The following is a 22,243-nucleotide window of genomic DNA, read 5'->3' as shown; positions in this document are numbered from 1 at the left end:
GCTTGTTGAGCTTTTCAAGGAAGCGGCAGTAAGCCCACGCGGGAGATCGAGCAGAGTAGAGCAGACGTCCGCCCGCCCGCCGCGCCTTGACGACTGCGCGCGAATACACTACCTACCACACATGGAGCAGAGTGCACCACCAGAGGCCGAGGTGCAGGTCACTCCGCTGCCTGATCCCGTAAAACCCGAGGACATTGCGATCGACGCGGACGATGCTGCGACTGCTTCAGCTGCTGAGCCGACAGAAGCTGAGAACACCATTTCGAATGCAGTGGAGGAGACGGAGACCCACTCTGCCGATGCGGCAGACGATGATGAGTCAGGCGCTGAAACCACCGCGCAAAAAGACGCAGTGGAAGAGCAGAACGACACGACTGAAGACGATTCCAATGTCGTTGAGCATCCATCGACCCCAGAAGAAGTGGAAGCCACTGGAGCTATCACTGCAGCAAGTGAGGATAAATCTTCATCTGCCGCTGAGGCGGATGGATCAAGTGACGTGATCGCCACAGCTAACGAGAAGCCGGAAGATCTGCCGTCTACAGACGCTCAGGGGGATGCAGTCGAAGATGCATCTACACCAGATGCCGTTAGTGATAGTGAAGGTGCTGAGGAAACTGCAACAGCACAGGAAAATGAGACTACGGTGGAGGACGCTGCAGTGAAGGATCCGGCTACGACTGATGATACAGAAGACAAGCTGGAAGCTCCGTTAACCATTGTGACACCAGCAACAGTTGCAGGTAGCGGCAAAGAGGAAGACCTGACACATACAGAGACCAGTAAATCGGAGGTGCCTGCATTATCGATAGATACTGACGCTCCCGCCAATCCTGCTACTGAGGACCAGACGCCGGCTAATGGTGTTGCGGTAAACAGCTTGATTGCCGATGGTGCAGTGGCAACACCCGAAGGAACCTTGCAATATCCCCAGGAACTGGAATTGGCCTCACCTGCTGCGATGCCCGATCTTCTTGTTGCTGCTACTGACACTGAAACTGAGAACAGTAACGACCCGGTACCACTGGAAGCTGATGCGAAAGAATCCGAGCAGGACCAGGTAGAAAACGATGAAAAGGCCGAGGATGGTGAACACGCGACTATCACTGCAGTGCCAGAGGAGCCTGCTAAGTCCACGCCTGTTGATGCAAACCTGGAAGCGGTTCTCGAGAAGATCCGTAACAAACTCACGTGTGAATCAGTTGAAGTGTTGGAGTCTGGTGAGATTCTGGCCCTACCCAAGGGCTGGTCAACTCGAAAGAGTAAAACTAATGACGGCAAGACGTACTATGTATCGCCTTACGGCCACACGCAATGGCTGCGTCCTCCAATGAAGACCGGGGTCATTTACAAATGGGTACATGAGATCGAGGTGACATTTGGACCGGGTCGACTGGGACTCAACCTGAAGCAAATCGCTGGTATTCCTGGTACAGTATTTACTGACCTACAAGTTCACATCGCTGAGATCTACAAGCTTCCGAATGGAATGGCAAGTCCTGCAGAGATTTATAACTGGAGTGTCAAGCCGGAAAAGCGTCTTGAAGTGAATATGCGAGTGACGATGATGAATGGCATCTCACTGACGGGTTACACGTACTCTGAAGTACTGGAACTGCTCGCTAGGATGGTGCGTCCTGTCCGTATCAAGTTCGCAGATATTACTAAAGGTATTGTGGGTCGAGTGGAGGAGGAGATTCCACACGAGGAAACTGAAGAAGTAAAAGAGGCCCGAGCTGCTCGAGTGATGCAAAACTCTCTGCGTTCGGAGTATTTCCAGATCTTGGTGTCGTGCGAACTTCATAAACAAGTGTGGGCGGCGACTAAGCGCCGTATGCGCTTGAAGATGATTGAAATGGAAAAGAAAACCGAAGTGATGGAGTCGCAAGTCGAAGCAGGGCTGCAACACCAGGAATCTCTTGAGAAGGAGCGTGAGAACCTGATCCAGGAAGCAGCTACACTGAAAGAAATGATCGAGCAATTGGACAAGCAAACAGCCGGAGAAATTGAATCACCCGAGGTGCTACGGACAGCTGAGCTGACGCAGCGAACTGCGGAGCTTGAGAAGGAGGTGACTGAAATCATCGCTGAAAATGACGAGCTGCAGGCTTCACGCATCCAAATCGAGGAGACGCTGGATGATTTGCAACTGGAGTTGGACGCATATGGAGACCTTGACGTGGAGCTGAATGGCCAGCAAGAGATTAAGTTTTTTTCTCCTGCATTTTTGGGCTCTATGGTGCATAGAGGGTCGATCGATACTCGCGCTGAAGATGCACGTGAGCGGCTTCTCGAGAAGATTAAGGCGCAACACAGTCATCTTGAAGAAGAGATCAAACTGGAAGAAGAACGAACGAAATTTGTGGAATCAGAAATCAACCAGTTTAAGAAGCAGATGGACGTGGCAGCAGAGGCAGTTAAGCGTGAAGATGCCTTTATTAGCGGCGAGCGTCCGCCTCAAATGATCTTCTTGGAGAATAAGATCGCCTTGTTGAGAAAGAATTTGCGGGAGACGGTGGCTGGAATAGCGAACGCAGGCAAGAGTGGTGACCAGCAGCAGGCCGACAATCTATCTCTCCGACGAGCAGACCTGAAGGATGATCTGAAGTCGGCACTTGACGAAATGCGACGAATGGAGAACGAACTGAACGTGTTCTTCGATGTTGATGAAGGCAAAGAAGTGAAGCTGCTGCGCTCGGATTCGATCGTCGACACAGTAGATATTGACCAGGCCCCACACGAACGCGCATCGGAATCGTCTCGACTGCAAAACAAGTTGACAAAACTTCAGATGCAGTTGCACGATACCGTTGTTCAGCTCGCGAAGGCAGCAGGTGAGAAGGACGAGACGCGTAAGAGCGAGTTAGGCCAGCGGCGATTGCAGCTGAAGGACGAGATGAAGGTTGTGCAAGATCAGTTCCAGCTACTAACAAACGGAACTCTTAATGTGGCGGTCAAGAACAAGGAGTCCTCGTACCTGAGACCCTCAGTTGTTGGCCCACCGACACTGCAGGATGTTCCTCGGCGATCTACCGGTGGTTCTCGAGCATCAATTGGTGGCATCCGCGCCTCAATTAGTGGCAGCAGAGCGTCCATGGCTGCTGGTCGAGCTTCAAACAATAGCAGACCGTCAGAGAGCGTGCAGAGAGGCTCGGAACGCTATGATCCCAACGTCAGTCGCCGAAGCAGCAGCAGTGCCTCACTCACGCAGTCTTATGACTCAAACTCGAACCAGATGCCTCGAGATGGTACACTGCCGGTAATGAGCGGTACCTTACGAAAACACCCAACACACTCCAACGAGAAGGGGGCATTCGGCAACATGTCACTACGTGGCGTTCGTGAACGATGGTGCAACATCGAGCCTGATGGATATCTTCGATACTACAAGCGGGAGGGCGATCGTGAACCTCGTGGTGCGATCCCTTTGAAGCACAAGTCTCTAGAGATTCTGCATGGGAAGGGGGTGGGTAAACCGAACGAGTTTGTGATCTGTTCACCCACGCACCAGACGCGGATGGTTGCCAAGACACGTGACGATATGCTCAAGTGGGTGATGATGCTGGAACTTGCACACGCGTATTTCATGCAGCAAGGTCGTGGATCTACCGATGGTGGAAACGCACCAGGGAGCGTCTCCTCCTCTGTCGGTAGCAATGCTGACCATCTCGCCAACGCAACGTCGCCCGGGTCAGCAGACGCAGAGCTCGTGTATCGAAACCAACGCGCTACGCTCGGCTTCTAATCGACTTGTATCAGCAACCAGCCAGCGCAGAACCGCTTACATCACATTTGTTACTCGAGGGTTTTGATAACATAGTTTCCCTGAACACTAGGGCACTGTAGACATATTTATTGGCAGTGGTGAACATCTATCCCAAAACAGAGCAACAACAAAATATTTTTCGTTTTTTTTGCCATTTTTATGTTAGAAACTCTGTAATATTATATTACTAAAAAAATAAATATTTGAAAGTTTATATATTAAATTTCAGAGTCCTATGACTAAAAATCTGTGAGTGGCCACAGAGGAAATTGGAGCATGTTTCGCGCCCGTAAGTTCGTCGAGGTGCCGTCCAAGCGCGTGGGCACTGGGCTGCTGTCGACCGACGCCAGCAAGCGCCAGCGTCTTGAGCACTGGGACGCACTGTATGCGCCGCGCTCGGGCAGCGAGGCCGATGCGGAGGAGAGCGCATCGTTGCTGGTGGATTCGCGAAGCTGCACCATCGTAGAAGGCGCGAGTCTGCCGCCCCAAGTACTGGAGGAAGTGCGCAAGGAATGGCCTCATCTGCCTATTCAGCAGCGTCACCAGGTCCGCTGCTGCCGAGCGTCTGTACCCTCGGCGCGGCACCGCAGTGGACGTCAATGGATTCCGTACTTTGTCTTCCCACTACGTACCAAGGTGCTACTATGGCAGCAGGACCGAGGCAAAGTCATCGCTCTGCAACTGCCAGACGAGCTGGAGCCGGACGAAGAGCTGTATCCTTTCCTATTCGCTCTCTACAGCCAGAGTCTCAGTCTCATGATAGTGGGGAAGAGCGGTATTGTGCTCTTCTGGGAGGATATTGAACTCCCATATGAGAGTGTGCCACTCAGTGTGCAGATCCCTCTTGGGAGTAATGAGCAAGTGACTACACACCCTAATGCGGCCATGTTGGCCACTCAAGAAGGAGCACAAGACGACGAGATCCACGACGACGCTAACGGACTGATGTGCTGGAGTAATCAAGGCAATGTATGGGAAGTCGCAGTGGAGGATCGACGGATCCGCGTCCGAGCCTTTGAGAAGCAGAGTGCAGGATTCCTATCCGGCATCACCAAGTCTGTATCACAGTTTTTCTTCTCGTCTACTGCCTCAAGATCTGGAGCTGATGGAGGAGAACTGGATGTGAATCAGCCCATTAAGTACTTAAGAGTGCTGTCTTCGTCCATGGGAGATGCAGTGTCCATGAGTAGCAGTGGAGGGGATGTGGACGAGACGGCAGATATGCTGGTACTGTTCCGAGACGGCATGCTGGAGCGACGGACGTTCAGTACTGGAGATGTGATGGATTGCTCGTGTGTTTCTCAGTGGCATTTCGACGCTTGTCGCGTGGCTATTAGTTACTTCAGTGACAACTTTCCAGAAGCCCATTTGGCTAAGGTGTACATCGTTTCGATGCCTTACGTGCAGGAGACGTGCTTCTCATTGCTAGTGGCGTTTGTGTGCTCTTCGTCGCGTGCTGGTACAAACGCTACGGTTAAGTATGCGTTGTTCCAGTTCTCATTGGGGGCTGTGGATGAAGACACCCCACCTGAGTTGGAGTGGGCGTGTGTGCTGGACTTTGAGCCGGCGTTTAATGAGCAGACTGCCGCGCGGTTCTTCGAGGTGGAGAGTTTTTCCATTACCCGCGGTGCCCTGTATCTCGTTTGGACGCAGATGCAGCCGATTCAGTTTTCTACGGTTCTGTTACCTCAAGCTGGACAGACCAGTGTGCGTTCAGCGGTGTTCCCGCTTCAAGGTGCTCAAGGTCGACTGGCCCTAGCGTTTGGAGCTCGCGTAGACCAGAGTTCGTTCGATAACAACGCGGTGAAGGGATCTGTGTCATTTCTGTTGATGGAAGAAGATGTCAAGTCGCTTAGTGGGTCTGTGTGTGTAGCTACAGCGTCAGACATGCAGAAACTGGAACGTTTGGCGCCTCCAGTTCCGTCCGAGGTAGCTGTGGAGAGGACACGCAGGCGACGGGAAGAAGCGAGCAATTACACAAGTGAGTCGTCACATTTCTTGGGTGAGAATTTGAGTGTGGAGGACTACGTTCGCTTGATTTTGACGCACTTCCACGAGCACCCGAACTCTGCTTCCGCGCTGCGTGTGAGCTCAATAGATGTGGCGTCTGTTGCGCAGGCTGCTGTGTCTGTAGATTTCCAGATTTTGGATGCCAAGTCCTCGTCTGGACTGCGCTGGGAGAAAGATGGCAATAACGAAGCCCTGCCGCAGACTGAGAAGACCCAGGCTGACATTTCCTCGGTCACACCTAAACTGGTGCGCTACCAGTTGGAAGAAAAGAGGAACCGCCACGTCGCGTTTATGAAGTTTCTCCAACGCCGCTGTGCGTCGGTCTGGGAGTTTATTGAAAGCACTGATGAGCTCAAGCGTCATTTGACTGAGAACGAAGAGAAATTGCAAGCTGCAATTGCGCTGAGCAAGTTCCAGGCGTCGATTCTGTCGAGTTCTACAGAGGATGAAGCTTCGTCTGATGTGGAGAAGATTCAGCGTCGTCTAACCGGGAAATTCCTTCTCCATGCGATTGAAAGGACTGTGGAGAATCGAGGTTACCAGAAGGAACAGCTTCGTCTTGCAGGCTATAACGCCTTTGATGTCTTCTACTGCGAAGTGAGCAAGATTGCAGAGCTTTTCCAGCTCTTGGGTGACGAGGTGCAGACTCTAGCGACCTCTATTGGCGAGAGTGACCCGACGTATCTATACGCTCTGCTAGAGAGCGGCTGTGCTATGCTCAGTATGTTCTGCACCCCTGTGCACAGCTCTTCTGCCAGCTTTGAGCCGACTGGAAGTTGGGCTTTCACGCGTGAAGTACGCGAAGTTGTGGCGACTCAAATCTCACGCTTGTCTGTGCTGGCTGGATACTCGCAAGGATCAAACGACAAGCAGATTCGCTGGCAATACGACGAAGTATTTGAGATCACGGACCAGATCCGGAGGCTAGGAACCGTCCTGCTTGACTGCTATGCTCGGTTTATCCCTCTCGTTTCAAGCGAGGAAGCAGATGAACTGCGCAAGGAGGAGACATTCACGAAGCGCGTAACGCTGAACCCGCTTGTATACATCGCGACCCAGACTCTGTCTCAAGACAGTGATATCGCCGCTGACTTTGACCAGGATGGTGCTGTCACGCGGAAACGCGCGGAGCTGTTCAGCCAATGTGTGGAGCTCTGCGAGACGTATTCGTACTTTGAAGGAATGGTCTTTCTGGTGTTCGTTGAAGACTCGGAGAACTTGTCCAAGCTGGATTGTGTGCTTGGTAAATTGCCCAAGAGTCCGGCGTCGAAGCGGTTGGAGGCGTATTGCAAGAAGCACGAGGGCTTTGACAACTTCATTTTCCGCTGGTACAACGGCGAAGTGCAGAACCCGTGGACTCAGGGCACTCAAGAAGCTAGCGCGACAATGATGGCGTATTTGCTGGCTCACTCGCAGATTTTTGCGCCGTCACTGCACAAGTTCATGAAGAGCCGTGAGCATCTGAGGCAGTACCGCTGGCTGACAGCAGTCTCCATCGAGCGGTACGACCAGGTCGCGACTCTTGCACTCCGTGAAGCCAAGGGCGAGCAGCGGTCGTTGCCGAAGCGCAAGACGATGACTAGTATTGCCAAGATCGCTGCCTTCGCCTCCCCCAGTCTATCTCACCCTGAGAGGGTTCAGGAGATCAACCATGAGGTACGTTTGCTGTTATTCATTCTGTGAAAAGGAGACATTCTTACGCTTTTTTGTGTTCAGCTTGTCCGCGGGAAGCTTCAAGAGTTGCTGCTGCAGTTGCCGTTGAAGGAGTCTATCAGCTCACAGCCGTTATCACCTGAAGAACTGGCCCACGTGTGCTTATCGTCTGCGCTTTCCGCCGACAAAGATGACCCCATGAGGTGAGTTTGAATCCTGGATTTTGCCTATTGCTTGACGTGTTTTACTCACTTTGTTTTCTCATGCAACAGAACCAACACTTTCTTGATGGCTCTGGAAGCGTTAGAGACGCTGGCAACAGACCCGCTGACCGAAGAGTACGAAGAGATGCGTGCTGGTGTGTGGCGATCTTGTATTGTCGATGATGGTGAATTGTGGGATAACCTGGCAGCCGAGTCGGCCGCCGGTGTGAACGAAGAGAAGCTGGAGTCGATGATGCGTCAAACGCTACTCTACAAGGCTATGAAGGAGTACTCTTCCCGACCGGAGCACCGTGTGCATGGCGCTCAGACTACGGCAGCACTGACGATCGAGGTCATTCGAGAACTGGTACACCGTGAGGGCGACGTTGACTCGATCGTGAGCGTCCAGAGTCAGCAGCTATTGATCAAGACGCTGCATCTGGCTCTATCGCAAGAGTAAGACACCTCGGTTGAATAATACAGACATCTTGCAACGATAGGACGGGTCTAAACACAGCCAGCGGAGATCATCAAATTCATATGGTTGCAGCGACAATGCTGCCTCCGAATGAAGTCAGCGATAAAAAACAAGAAGCTCCTAATTACAGCGTCGAGCAGGGTGACTGAGGCGCCCTATCCTAATCATCATCCTCCGAGGATACCGTCGGCATCGGCGACAGTGCGATTGTCAGCTGAATAAATCAGATAAACTCAATTAGTCGCATAATTCATCACTCTAGCAGTGTACTCAAATACTTACAACAGCCATGGACATGAGGATGACACGCGACTCCAGTTCCGAGTTCTCAGCTGAGATCACCCAGCTGATCAACACACAACAAGTCCAGTTAAACCTTAGCAACAAATATCCATCACACAGTATCCAAACAATTGCTCACCTGTCCGACAGGAAGAGGGTTAATACGCCCACCGTCAGCAGCGCAAGCGTAGACTTCGAGTGTTCGTGCTCACGGTTGCGTAGGATGGACACGACCGCAATGAGCAGCGCTACATTAGCAAGCGCGACCGAGATAGCTACCATCATCTCGAACTCACGAGGCGTGTCACTGATCAGCAGCAGCAGCTCCGCAGCAGCACGCCACGCCAGACCAGTGGCCACCCACTTGGCCGAAGCACGAGCATCCTTCTGGTGGAAGAAGAGCAACAGCGCAACTACTGGGGTCAGGAAAGACAGCCATCTCCGCCACAACTCCGTCTCATCCGCATCACGCGGCAGCATCTGGCTCACCACCAAGGAGCCCACCACTGCCGCTACACTCAAGAACGACGCAAGGTAGCCGCTCTCCACCGCCTTAGCAATCAAACCGTTCTGTGCGGGGCTAGCGTGTTCGTGGTCATGACTGATCGTAGCGCTGGACTCGGAAGTCGCGGTCTTCTCGTTGCTTTGCGGCTTCAACAGTACGGATTCCTCTTCCTCCTCGTACGACAGCGTCACCGGCTTCTTGTGCTCAGTCGAAGCAGCTGGAGGTGTCATCTCTCGCACGTGGGGGGTCAGCGCTGCAATGGTGGAACGCAGCACCGATTCGTCCTCCTCGTCCAGACGAGACACGAATTGCGTCGAAGACGACGTCTCCATTGTCTGATTGCGAGTGGATCGGCGTCTGGGTGTCTCTTTGACGTTTTCCTCGTTGTTGTTCTCTTTGTAACGAGGGCTCCTGCGTGACTGTGCAGTCGGAGAAGTCTTCCTGGGGCTTTCCTTGTGTTTCTTCTCCTTCTTCTCTTCCTCGTTGTTGTCCTCTGACTGCTTACGGCTCACCGAGGCGCTGCGACTGCGACTACGGGTCACTGAAGCGCTACGAGAGCGACTACGACGACTCCTGGGACGGCCAGGGCTTTTGCTTCTGCGCGGGCTGCGACCGCGTGACGTCGAGCTTCCTGACTCTTTCTTGCGTTCTGCAAAGGAATAAATTAAAATTGTAAGTTTGATAGGTATAAAGAACGAGTAATGAGCCACTATAACACAACAGCGCCCACGTACGGCTTTCAAAGCTCTTGATGATGTCCGAGTAGCCATCGGCCATCAAGTCGATACGGCTCTCCCTGAGAAAATTAATTAAAAATGCGTTAGGAACTCTAAATGGTGCACGAGACTTGGTGCAGTCCGTACCAGGTGTTGTTCTCCTGTCCAAAGCCCTTCCATACCACGTAGTAGTGTACGCGCTGCTTGATGAGCTTGCGGTCCACAATGCGCTCAATATCGTCCGGCATCTCGTCGGGAGCGGGGGTGAAGTTTCGGGGTCGTCTCGGTTGAGCTTCTCTCTTTGATAATGGAGACCAAGAGTTTTTTGCCGCCCAAGTCCCCTCCTTCAAACCACTTCTATGAACGCTGATTGGCTGATTTTTATGACTTAAAATTTGTAGGGAAACAGAAAGTTTTTTTGTTTTCTATGCGAAAAGTGATACTTAAATAACTGCAAAAGCTTGGTCTTAAATGTGGAGAAAGATGACAGCTCCTGTACAAGTATGTTGCACATTGCTCCATGTGCTATGTTTAGTTGTCCATGAAGAACAAACTTAAGATACGCCAAGCGATCCGACAGATTGGTGGGTGGTGTAGAAAGGATTTTCCTGATTGATTGGCAATGAAAGCCTTGATTGTTAAGTTGACAAGCAAAATTCAAGGCGCCATCCTTGGTTCGAATACACTATCGATAGTTCGTTTCTTCGTTTGAGACAAAGATGGTGGCGAATGATTTTGATGTAGAATTAGATTTCTATCTCATTTTGAGACGAAGATGGATGCTGGAGTTTATGAGAAGCTTATTTAAGAAAAAAGGAGCACTTCCATACAAAAAAAAGCGTCTAAACACTACTTCGACCAAGTGAGGACTCATTCCTGAATTGGCAAAAGGATACGTCGACAGAAGTTCTCCACGTCTACGCATGAAAGGACCTAGAACTAATAACATTGTTTTTCCTCAAAATTGTATTCAGCGACAAAAAATAATAACAGCGTGTTTGGACACGGAGGCTACTTCACGAACACTGTAGTGTCAGTCGAGTCTCCTTAACTCACGTTGCCACGGCCGTATGTGCCTTCGGGACACTTGTACTCATCGGGAAGCAGCGAGCGCTGCAACGCGTTGAATGCGTATTGACGCTTGCCAGTGTTTTTGAGTGCGTTCTCCAGGCGAACGCCGTTGCTGCGCATGGTTGAGACTGTACGCACCGCGAATTCCTCGGGCAGACCGTGGTTCTTGCTCAGCAGTCGCACCTGCTCGAGCGTCACGGACATACCAGTGCGGTCCTTGGCACTCTTGCACGAAGTAACACGACCAGCACCAAGTAGACGGCACAAGTGCGAGCTCTCTTGAATGATCTTGGGGTGCTTAGATTTCACGACATGCCGCTTGCTGGCAGTCGCAATACGCTCCTCCAGCGATTCGAGCAGAGGCGCGATCGTGCTCATTGGCGTAGGCACTGCGTCTGGCTGCAATTGACACACAACAACACAAAAGGGGTCAGTAAACTAAACAATGTGAGCAATCATCCATCCCGCAACGTACCCTCTGAGCAGCAAGCTGCTTGTATTTCTCGACGTAGCGTGTCAGCACGAAGAAGCTTTTGCGATTGATGATATCTTGTAGAGTCGTCTTCTTGGCACTAGCATTATTGGCTAGCGTCTGCATCTCGTTGATGCCCTGTGTGAAGATCACGGGGGTGACGGTAATACTGCCACCCGATCGAATGGTGGACGGGATCGATGCTCGCACGTCCTCCGAGCAGCGCACGCCAATCGCCACAGTGAAAGTTCCCTTGGTAGATCCCTTGCTCAAGCGCACCGACACAACACCAGGTAGTGTGGTGTTCTTCATGTGCAGATTGAGTAGCGTAGAAGGGAGGTGGGCAGGCGGCGACGTGTCCAGCACAAACGTCACGTGTTTGAGTGCATCGACCGCAGCGGAAAAGTCTTCAAGCATCCCGATCTCCTTGCCCTGTGTGGACAGCAATGACTCGACCTGGAACAGGAAACCGATGGAGTCGATAGTCCTCAGGAATGTGCGGTCGCTCGGGTGCTGCAACGAGTATTCCAACTGGCGACAGAAGGACGTAACCAAAGTCGTCAACGCCTGTGAAAAGCACATATCGAATCGTGTCGTGAGATGCCATCGCGTCTCGTCCGTAGAGCGAATGTCCGCATTGGTCCAGTCCACAACGTCGACGCTCTTGTCTGACACGTCGCTCTGTACGCGCGACAGCGATCGCTTCTGCAACGTCGCACGCAAGCTCAGGATGCTGCCATTGTGGCGGAACTTGAAGCAGTGAGCAGCAAACGCGCCGACCGTCACAGTAGGATACACCCGAACGTTAGGTGACGTCCGTCTTGATCGCTGCGAGCGCAGATCCGCCGTTGGGCCGACCCACATGTCCTGCACATGCAGGTTGATGGGCAGGAATCGCAACACGAGGCTCTTCTTCTCGGTACTAGCCTTGAAATTGAGTCCTTCTTCTGCACGATCAATACACAACTGGTGGCATTCACGTAGCGCCTCGACGTACATCTTGCGTTGCTGGACGCGTTCATTCAGCCACATTTGCACCACGGTCTGGTCATTCTCGCCCTGAATTTGTTCGATCAAGTTGTCGTACAAATTGCCGACAAGTCCACTCTTCACCCTTGCCTCAAAGCCCGCAGCTTCAGCCTGTGCACGCGCCAGATCATCCGCACGCTCAGTAACCAGCAACTCCAAATACTGACGCGGTAGTTCGTTCGTCAGCGGACTCTCGATCATGTCTTCGATCACCATTTCGTCGCCTTCAGCAAACTGGAAACTCTTCGTGATGTAGAAGCCAGAGTTCTCTTTGAGTTGACGTGGAGAGACAGTCATAGACTTGACGCGAAGGCGAGGTACCGACGGATCCACTTCCGGAATAGCAGCCCCATTAGCAGCATTAACATTCGGAGACTCCGTGCCAGTACCGTCACTCAGAACTGTCGGGATCGGCGATCGATTGCGGTAAGACACTTGCCGAGCCACTAAATTCACCTCGTCAGCGGACAGCATATCATCACATGCACACGAGAACTCGCAGAACACTTTAGGACGTGAAGGTGGAGCCATACCCATTCCCGACACACGAGCAATTCTAGCGCGTTCATCGAGTTGAATGGACGATGCACGCATCAATTGACGAGACTCACGCGTCTCTCCATCAGAAGACGGGGACGAAGCCTTTTCCGGAATTTCGTACACGACAAATCGGAGAAGTGGGTTCGCGGGCATCACCGGAATCTGAAGTACCGACAAGAAAGTAGCGATTTGAGTAACACCGCTGCTGCTTTCAGAGTTGCCAGTCACCAGCGTAGGTAGAACAGTCTCTGTGAAGCCCACACGCGACCACTTTGCTGCCGGGTTCGACACCGGCACAGGAGTAGGTAAGGCACCGGCGCCAAGCAGCGAGATGGACTGACTGCGACGACTGAGAATTCCTTCTTGGTGTAGTCCGCTTTCAATGAACGTACTGATGGAAGAGCGACGGTAACTCAGCACTGGAAGGTCTTCGTAATGATCTTCTCCAGTCACATCGTTTTCACCTTCAGGCGACGTATTCTCAGCGACGTAGAGCTCAACAAAGCAGGCATGTGTAAGAGGAATGGGCGACACGAGCTGAACTGCTAGTGCAAGCACATTCTGCGTGCCGTCGACGCTCTCCTGGCCAATGGGGTTGTATTCCGTGTCAGGAAAGCGTAAAATACCAGCCCAGCCATCGCTTAGCCCCGTGCCATTTCCAGACATGTCGAACTTGCCACTTTCAACCTTCTCGGAGATACTCGACATCGTACGATGAAGCAGCTGCGGGTCCTTGACGTGCAACGACGGGTTCCAATTCATTCCGTGAAGTCGTGGATTCCACTGCAGCAATAGAAACCCAATCGGCGGCACCAGAGTCGGAAGCCAGATAGAGAAAACATACCACACGACAGAATTGATGCTCCAGTTCTTCCAGTGGAGAATGGAGTTCATGATGCAGGATGTTCCGAGTACAAGAGCAATCGATAAGATCACCACCAGGTACGTGATCAGCGACTTTTTCATCACCTGCACCACGTGATCGTCGAAGATATCACCCGATTGATCGATCAGCCGCACACCACGTTGGATCACAAACGTTCCCAGCACAAGCAGCGCCACTGAAGTCAGAAAGATCAGCAATTCTGCGCTCTGGTGAAGCGGGAAGAACCAATCCGAGTAGCTAACATCCTTGCAGACGTTGTCCACCGCATATTTCCACTGCGTCGGCTGCAGATCGGGACAGTAGTCGTCTGAACACAGGCGCATGGAGTAGAACGGGTTCTTGAGGTAGTCATCGTACGTGCACTTGTAGAAGTCCGTGAGGCTGACCACTCCGAACAGCTGAACGGCGTAGAACGCCACGTTGATGATCACGTACACGACGAACACTAATAATCGTCCAGACGGCCCCACGTCGTGGAACAGCACGGTTCCCCAGTGGAAGCAAACCGACGTCATCATCGTCCACGTAAAGCAGACAGAAATCGCATACAGCAGGTAGTAGATATCCGTTCCTCGTGCCGACGATGCTTTCGTCGAAACACTAATCCAAATTGCATTGCCAACGATGCATAGAATGAAGATCATCATCACGGACAGCGACGTCATGTCGTTATAGAACGTAGGTCTCGAGAAAGAGATACCATTCTGTTATCAGCAGGATTATCAGTCAAGACTACAGCTTTTAGCAAAAAGATCAAAAAGCTTACCATTCGAGTAACGAGGACAGCACCGGCCAGCGCAACAGCGAAGAATGTGATCGACATGACACTATAAACACTCAGAGTGGACTTCGAGTCTGTAGGAAAGAATTGCATGATTGTAAGTACACAGAAGCACGGATACAGAAGCCACATCGGATCAGTACTTACACGTTTTCTGGTGAACCAACGTCTGTGCGCAGTCGCTTCCCATCACGTCGCTGTCGTCCATCAGCACCACCTCGCTGAGTGGAGGTAATCGGAATCCAGTGTTGGTATCCTCCTGATCCTCATTGCTAGTCCACGCCACATTTGTTACTTGAATCTGGAAGGTGAAGGTCGTCCGGATCTCCCACGAGTCGTTTGTCTTGACACCTGAGGGAAGGAGGTTCGTCACACAAAAGTAGGTGGCATTGTCGCTCTGAATGTTCAGGTTGGTTTCGCCAGGGTCGGCGTAGAGGTTGAGGAAAGGATTCCCACCTTGGACGTATGAAGCCTGCGTGGAAGATCCGAAGCTCACAGTAGATGTAGGCTCCCGTCCTTTACTCGCGCAATACGATGAGCGCATGTCGACGCATACTTTTGGATTGGCTGAGTTGGGACCGACAATGGTAGACGTTGAAAAAGACAACATCATGATCTCAGTGTCCTCCTCCATCCACACCAGCGACGAATCCAAGCGGCCTCTTCGTACTTGGGGTAACGCCATGGTGGCGAGAGTTAGAGCGCTGAAATCCGCCGCGGATGTAGAGGCGATGGAGCCAGAAGCAATCACTGTCAGCTCCCGCGTGCGTCTGGAAGTAGCAGCAGACTTAAGCGTTCCCGACGAGGATTCGTAAGACAGCGACACACTCACACCCACAGAACTGCTGGATGCCTTGACGCCAGTGACGATACTCTTGGACAACACGAAGGACATTGGACCACGAGAGCTCGACGTCATTAAATCCTCTCGACCCTCGATAAGGCTCATGACATCGACGAAGCCATAACGATGAGTGTCGCTGTCGCAGTTACTGCTGTTCGTCACGTCTGCGCAGCTGTGTACGCGTACAGCCAATGAGTAGTATCTATCATCGTCCCGTAGTGTCACTTCAACTGCAGTGTTCTCCCATGCCACAAATCTCCATCCACTAGGCAGCGAAATAGTGATCCACCAGTTGCTTTTGCGGGTGATTGGGTCTTCTTCCCCCAAATTGTAGAACGCTCCGATGATATCGCCAGCCAAAAGAGTGAACGTCGCCTCTGCAACACTGTTAGGAGTGACAGTCGACGTCGAAATCTTGTACGAATCTGTAGACACACACGTCTTGTATCCTGCCGGACACGAGCCATCGGACAACTTGCTTTCGCATGTAGAGCCACTGGACTCGCCCGGGTATTCGTTCTGGCATTCCGTAGCCTTACACCGGCAGTAGGTTGAAGTGTACGGCTCATAATACTCACTCCCGCTCCACTAGGAAAACGAAACAAAGCACAAGGATTATAATAATCACAGTTAGTACCAGAGCGATAACCATACTGAACATAGTGATGCGACGAACCCAGCCATCGCTTCCAGATTCAGACACACTTGAGGAACTGTTGCTTGCTGTGAGTGAAAAGACCTGGACAACCTCGCTTGACCCGCTGTATGACCCAGATACAGTATCGTTCACAGACGATGCTTCCGTTGGCACCGCCGATTCTCCCGATGCGGCAGTAAAGTTGCTTGATTTCTCTGGGGACGGAGTTTCTTCCGTCGTAGTCGAGATATTTGAGCTTGGTGCTGATGTCGATTCAAGAACAATAGTGCGTTCCCCCGAGTACGAAAACGCACTCTGTTTAATTGGTACGCTGTGGTCAGTGGAACCAACAACCACCTGGGCATTACCAGATCCTCCAGACACATCCACGCTTGACGGTGTGGAGGTAACCTGCACGTTGGGGCCGACAGTCGGAAGATTGGTATACTCGGTGTTGGGGCTGACAGTCGCGTCAGCGTGCGCAGAGCTAGCTCCGAAGTGAACGCCCCGAGATCCGACCGAGACATCAATATCGGAAGAGCTGGTCGTAACGTGGAGACCTTGTGAACCTACAGAGGCGTCAATATCCCTGGAGCTCGCGTCGATGTGGATTTCACGAGAGCCAACCGTAACGTCAATACCATTCGACCCCACGGTGGTGCCAATGCCGCCTGATTCATATGGCACGTCCAAGTCATGGGATCCAACAGAAACATCCAATACATGTGACCCTGTCGAGATGTCGACGCCATGTGACCCCACGGTAGCATCAATGCCGTCTGATCCAACTGACACGTCCAGTCCTTGGGAACCAACCGAGACTCCCAAGCCATTTGAACCCGTCGAGATGTCGAGATCGTTCGATCCAACGGTAGCGCCAAAGCCTCCTGACCCAACTGACACGTCCAAGTCCTGGGATCCAACCGAAACATCCAATCCATGTGACCCTGTCGAGATGTCGACGCCATGTGACCCCACGGTCGCGTCAATGCCGTCTGATCCAACTGACACGTCCAATCCTAGGGATCCTACCGAGACTCCTAAGCCATTTGATCCAGCCGAGACATCGAGATCATTCGACCCCACGGTCGCACCGACGCAGTCCGACCCCACAGAAACGCCAAATCCATACGATCCCGAGCCCACTGTAGCCTCGACACCTCCTGCTCCTACCGCGATACCTGCTGAGCCCGCGGATACGTCAATACCTCCTGAACCAACTGCGATGTCTACCGAGCCTACAGAGATCTCCAGTCCGCCTAAATCAAGCGTTACGCCCAGAACAGCGTCCTCATTCTCCGCTCCTGAACCTGAAGCTGCATCACTGACACTTGCAGACTGACTACAGTCCTCTGACTGCGGGAACTCAATCGTCTCTGCGTCTCCTGCACTACCCGAGCACTCAGACGCGCTGCTAGCGCTCTGTACCTCCAACAAAGGCTCTGTTTCCTGCGGGTCATGGACGACAGGGCTTCGGCCGTCATCACCCACATCTCCTCTGGCTATTGTGGTCATCTGCTCGAACTCGAGCTCAATCACGTGCTTCTCCAAGGCCGCGATCGCTGGTACCGAGTCGAACACCTTTGCTTCTGCTCGAATACAAGGCCAAATCGGGCGTCAGAAGCGGTAATAAAGAGCTGATATACGTTATAATTACCTTCGACCATCGCCTGGGCCTGCAGAGTCGACGCGAAGGCAAGCAGCAGCACTGTTGCTGCGTACAGGCGCCTCCCGCCATCTCGCAAAAGTCGACGCTGAGACGCATAGAAAGGTGGAGAAAGGAGTGACGTGAGCACAAAAGACGTAACTAGCGATGGAAACCCGGAGGTGTCCGGAAAGAGAGGCCTATGAGGGCGACTGATACGTACCCGCATGAGAGCCGCCGACGAGTACAGTGGCGCTCTGTGGTCTCGGTTGATATTAAAGTGATGAAGCGTAAGGGTTGGGCGAAGCGATGTGACGAGGTCCACAAGAAGCAGTTAAATTGGGACGGGCAGCATAGAAAAATCGTGATGAACGGGATTCATATATTATTAACTGTGTAGTATATTTGAAAGATTGTTCTTTTTGCAGTCACAGACCGTAAAGAGAGGTGCTTTGGCATCTGGCTTTGTGGTCTGACCTCTCTTTTCTTAGTCGAAGTATGCGCGCATAAAAAGATTGAAATTCACTAAAATGAATTTCAAACTAACTTGCGGAACACTTTTTTTAAAAGTGCTCGACCAGTTTGTTTATATATCTATACTTTGCAGACCATTATCTCGTTAATGATCGCGCCAGGAAACCACTTTTTATCGCCACTGTATCTAGAATAGTTGTTATCCACAGGTGTTAATACATGTTATGGTACATCTCAAGCTGGTGACTCACCGAGCGGTTCAGTAGCGTAAGGCGCTTCAGGAGGCTCGCAGTGCCTCACGCCGCATGGTTACAGTCTCAAGAGAGTCCATTCTTCGAGTCTCCTTCTCTACCACAAGATGCAATATATACCCACGCGCTTACTTGCCAGGTACCGACTTTCAAACGCTCAAAACGACAGATTTGCCGATACAAAGCAGAATACCCGTGCTGGAGTCAGCAGCAGCTCTTTGGGCACGGAAGGTCTTCGAGCTGCAGCACCTGCTACCACAGGTTGCAATCGGTGCCATCTTCAAAAGTAAACTTGAAACCATTCCTATGAAGGACTTAGCAGTAAAAAAAAAAAATACTCGTGCACACGTCCGATTTCCAGAGCTTGATTCAGCACTGGTTACGTGGGTAGCGTGGAAAAGGGCGCAATCGTCACAGCAGAAGTAATACAAATTAAAGCAGACTATTTCACTACGGTGTTGAAGATTGATAGATCGCTCGTGTGATAGTACGGCTAATACTTACATGGTGTGTTAGGAGCAACCCACGGCGGCGTGCAAATTCCGATAACGCACAAGCAAGCACGTGCAAGCAAGTATTGGGAAGTATTGCGCTGATGGAAATATGTTCCTTGAAAGCCCACTGGGCCTGGAAACTAGTATTCCTTAAGCTGTCCATGAAAATAAAGATGATTGTGTGTAGATGGGCCTTCGCTATAAAGCGAGACGAGCGCGGGTGGATCAAACAATATGAGACGCACCTCGATGTCAACGGATTAAAGTAGTAGCTTGGAGTCAACTGCACTTTACACCTATGCATCTATAATTCGTTCGTGCGGCTATGTACTACGCCGTACAGCGAGGTTAGGAAGCGCTATAGTCGGGTGTTGAGATGGCTTTTCTGTATGGGAACTTGGGTAAGATCATTTTCATGGGCCGGCTCGTGGCTTCCAGGTGGAAGGGTCATGATTCACCTGTAGATTGTGGAAGAGCTTGCACGTTTATATAAAGCACCGCATGATTGGAGTCGCACGTTCCATGAAGGCTTGTCGTGATGGCGTGGTGTTGTAATTCCCACGGCAACTCTAGCTACTAGTGTAGGTAGGATAAACCCACAACAATCTACCAGAACGGCAAACGATCGTTCGGGCGTGATCTGAAGACCCAGTCTCAGCCCTTACACCGGGACAGACTGGACCTGCAAATCGCTTATATAGGCCAACCAGTAAAAATAAGAGCACGCTACTAGCACGAGCAAAGCTAGTAGGTGTTATGAATCCTCGTGGTCCCAACAGCGGAAGGGTACCAGGCACGGGTAAGCCTTTTACGAGGGCGCCGAGTGTTCAACACTCGACTGGAAGAATATATGGGAGGCAACTCGCTCTCCCCAACACGTGCAAATAGGCACAATAAAGCCGTCACGTAAACTTCCGATATATAATCGGCCAATACACACACCCACTTGGCCTTGCCGGATGAACCCTCGCTAGTAAGCTTCGAGTCCACCGACAGGCATAACACACCCAAACAAGCTTATCCAGACGCTTACCTTGAAGCCGAACCTCGCTCGTGTGCTTGAGTGGAAATTCTGTTCTGTTATTCGTTATGCCCTTTCGGGCTCTTCCTAATATGCAATCCTAATCATGTATACAAATATCAAGTGAACTATGATCCGTTATGGATCGCTACACGTGCCAACAGTTACCTCAACTGTCCTTGTGCCTTCTCAGGTCTCCGCCGAGCGTTCAACTGCTAGTCGCACCCACCGAAGAGTCGCTCCAACCGTCACCGAGTCGAAGTACCGTAATCCGTCAGTTTTTGACCGCTGAATGTTAATCCAGCTTCACCGATACGAACCACCCAACTTGAGTGACATCTTGGTCATAGTCGGACCTGACGAGCGTTTGGTAGTGACGTATCCTTGGCCATCTTGCACCGTGGTCACCACCTGTCGCAAGACCAAGCGTTCGTGGCTTGAGCAACTTGAATGTAGCCACTTCAGCGATTACTTAGAAATCGCTACACCACAATGGGCTGTACGAGAATGCGCTCCGACCTTGGCCTATATGTGCTGAGGGAAGAAGATGAAGTCAAGCTGTTCTTGAACGTGTACGTGGGTGACTTACTAGTAATTGTATCACGTAATCTGCCCGTCAAGATTGCTGTGTCGCTGCAAGGAGACGACCAAGCTTGCGACGATGGGCACAATCAAGTACATCTTAGGCGTCGAGATCCTGATTAACCGACTACATTGAATGCCAACATCATTTCCTATGCTTTCCGCAAGCAGGTAATAAACGCGCACAATGCTACCGTTGGTGCCACAGCGCATACCTCTGCGCGTGTCAGCGCCATCGGAACAAGATTGAGGTGGACTAAACTGGGCGGCGACATCGGTGGAGACAACTATTTGGAAGGCAGCATGGAGGCTCTTCTGCACAGTTCCGCGGAAGGTATTCCCAACGTGAACATGTATCTCCGACCACAACTCAAATAGCATGACTGAGCTGCGTAAGTACGTCCTTGTTCGCGTCAGTTTTCCCCGCCCAAGTCCACTATGGTTTTATTGGCTGATTGAAGTCGTATCTGCTTGACCCGGTATTTCTCCTGTATCAAATAACGCTTCTCTTGAATCTTTTGGCCTATCTCGATCAACTTGTTATGTGACAGGCGGTACCAGCCTCCGTTGATGTCACGAAACGGGAATGGGAAATATGGAAGTTTGTGACAGCAACGCACCAGCGGAAGACATCGTCATACACCTCTCTTTCCCAACAGTATTGCTGGATGTGATCCGCCAAATCTGGTTTAATATTCCTTAAACCTTTTTTAATTACCGAAGTAGCTCTCGCCAGTAGCGCTGTTATGCGTGATAAGGTCGTTAGTTGCCTGTTCAGCATGACCGAGTGGTCTTCCCCTTTTTTTGGCATATACAGCGAAGGTGACTAGCGAGTCCTTAATATCCCTTATCGGCAAGAATCGCCCACTCGATAGGAAAGTTGTCGTGATGCAAACCGTTGTCGTTCAGTGACTCATCACTCGGTAATCTAGTGATTTTACTGAGATGAAACGCCTTACTGTTCTTGAATATCATGATGTCGTGTGTAGATCCTTTGCGTGATCCGAACAGTCGATAGCATATGCCCGTGCATCAACTGGTACTTCTACTTCGTGACCATACAAGTGGTGTATTCCACTGTAGAATGGACCGTTTTCAGCGATATTTCCACAAGGACGCCAGCTCTGCTGAAAGATGACGTCCACAGCATACAGAACACACGGCTACAACGCTCATAAAACGTCGCCGCGGTCGTACGAACGAGCCTAGCGTTGATCTCTAATGACCCTCCTTCCTTGAGTGTGACAAAGAAAATGCGTCTTTAGGCTTAACGTCGGGTAGCTTCCCATATTATACCCCTCTGGTCTACCGCAACGTTGCCCATCAGGCCAGCTTCTTCAAGCAACTACAGCCTTAGCATTGACGATCCTTGAATACCTCCTTGACAATCTTTCTCGCCCTGTAATAAACCTATATGAGAATCACCTTTTTGGCTCTGCGCAGTAATGGATTGCATCACTTGCTGGCGTGCGGCAAATCATTGTCTTATTTTTCAAGGGAGAGACGATCAAACGATCGCTTCTCTGCAAAATTCAAGCCAATCATGTTTACATACTCTTGTTTAAGCTGTAGAGACGGACAAAGAATTAATGCCAAATTTAATTGTTAGCTCTGGTGAGCGAGGGGCAGGTTTGTCATTTCGATATTACAGCCGCCTTCCTCTCCATCGGCCGCAATATCTATGTCAAGTGGAAAGTATGCGGGTAGCATTATCCTACTAAGACCTGCATTCCTTATTTTTCTTCCTTCCCGTGATAGCAATATATATGCAGATAGAAAAAAAATAGTCACCAACCAAAATTTTTAGCATATCTTGTAACGGGGTTACACGCAAGTGGCTACATGTAGCCACTTGATTACGACAATGGGTTTCACAGTGGTGTGAGATACACCAATGGTTACA

At 51.2% G+C, this 22,243-nt stretch overlaps 5 protein-coding genes across 6 annotated transcripts; 3 read left to right on the top strand and 2 right to left on the bottom strand.

Annotated features, from left to right (window-relative positions):
* Nucleotides 1-121: 121 nt before the first annotated feature.
* PPTG_05487 (hypothetical protein) lies at nucleotides 122-3,745 on the top strand (the record flags this gene model as incomplete). Its single annotated transcript, XM_008899038.1, has 1 exon — nucleotides 122-3,745. The coding sequence occupies one exon, from the start codon at nucleotides 122-124 to the stop codon at nucleotides 3,743-3,745; it is 3,624 nt and encodes a 1,207-aa protein (XP_008897286.1).
* Nucleotides 3,746-4,015: 270 nt separating this feature from the next.
* PPTG_05486 (hypothetical protein) lies at nucleotides 4,016-9,723 on the top strand. Its single transcript, XM_008899037.1, has 3 exons — nucleotides 4,016-7,432; nucleotides 7,493-7,632; nucleotides 7,702-9,723. The coding sequence occupies exons 1-3, from the start codon at nucleotides 4,043-4,045 to the stop codon at nucleotides 8,090-8,092; spliced, it is 3,921 nt and encodes a 1,306-aa protein (XP_008897285.1). The 5' UTR covers nucleotides 4,016-4,042; the 3' UTR covers nucleotides 8,093-9,723.
* PPTG_05485 lies at nucleotides 7,429-9,961 on the bottom strand. 2 transcript variants are annotated; one of them, XM_008899035.1, is made up of 5 exons: nucleotides 9,761-9,961; nucleotides 9,632-9,693; nucleotides 8,532-9,546; nucleotides 8,393-8,456; nucleotides 7,429-8,324 (listed from the first exon to the last, which is right to left on the bottom strand). In XM_008899035.1, exons 1-5 carry the CDS (start codon nucleotides 9,859-9,861, stop codon nucleotides 8,271-8,273), a joined length of 1,296 nt encoding a protein of 431 aa, XP_008897283.1. In that variant the 5' UTR covers nucleotides 9,862-9,961; the 3' UTR covers nucleotides 7,429-8,270. The 2 variants fall into 2 exon arrangements, with proteins under 2 accessions (XP_008897283.1, XP_008897284.1); XM_008899036.1 differs by having other exon boundaries at nucleotides 8,393-9,546.
* A 600-nt stretch (nucleotides 9,962-10,561) lies between these two features.
* On the bottom strand, nucleotides 10,562-17,844 carry PPTG_05484 (hypothetical protein). The gene is made up of 7 exons (XM_008899034.1): nucleotides 17,742-17,844; nucleotides 17,531-17,627; nucleotides 15,913-17,462; nucleotides 14,540-15,824; nucleotides 14,378-14,466; nucleotides 11,160-14,315; nucleotides 10,562-11,083 (listed from the first exon to the last, which is right to left on the bottom strand). Exons 1-7 carry the CDS (start codon nucleotides 17,745-17,747, stop codon nucleotides 10,661-10,663), a joined length of 6,606 nt encoding a protein of 2,201 aa, XP_008897282.1. The 5' UTR covers nucleotides 17,748-17,844; the 3' UTR covers nucleotides 10,562-10,660.
* A 2,406-nt stretch (nucleotides 17,845-20,250) lies between these two features.
* PPTG_21689 (hypothetical protein) lies at nucleotides 20,251-20,718 on the top strand (the record flags this gene model as incomplete). The annotated part of the gene is made up of 2 exons (XM_008899322.1): nucleotides 20,251-20,433; nucleotides 20,512-20,718. The coding sequence occupies 2 exons, from the start codon at nucleotides 20,251-20,253 to the stop codon at nucleotides 20,716-20,718; spliced, it is 390 nt and encodes a 129-aa protein (XP_008897570.1).
* Between the last annotated feature and the right edge of the window lie 1,525 nt (nucleotides 20,719-22,243).

Source organism: Phytophthora parasitica, assembly GCF_000247585.1.
Source record: "Phytophthora parasitica INRA-310 unplaced genomic scaffold supercont2.7, whole genome shotgun sequence".
Classification (NCBI taxonomy): Eukaryota; Oomycota; class Peronosporomycetes; order Peronosporales; family Peronosporaceae; genus Phytophthora; species Phytophthora nicotianae.
This window is presented reverse-complemented; position numbering and strand designations above follow the sequence as displayed.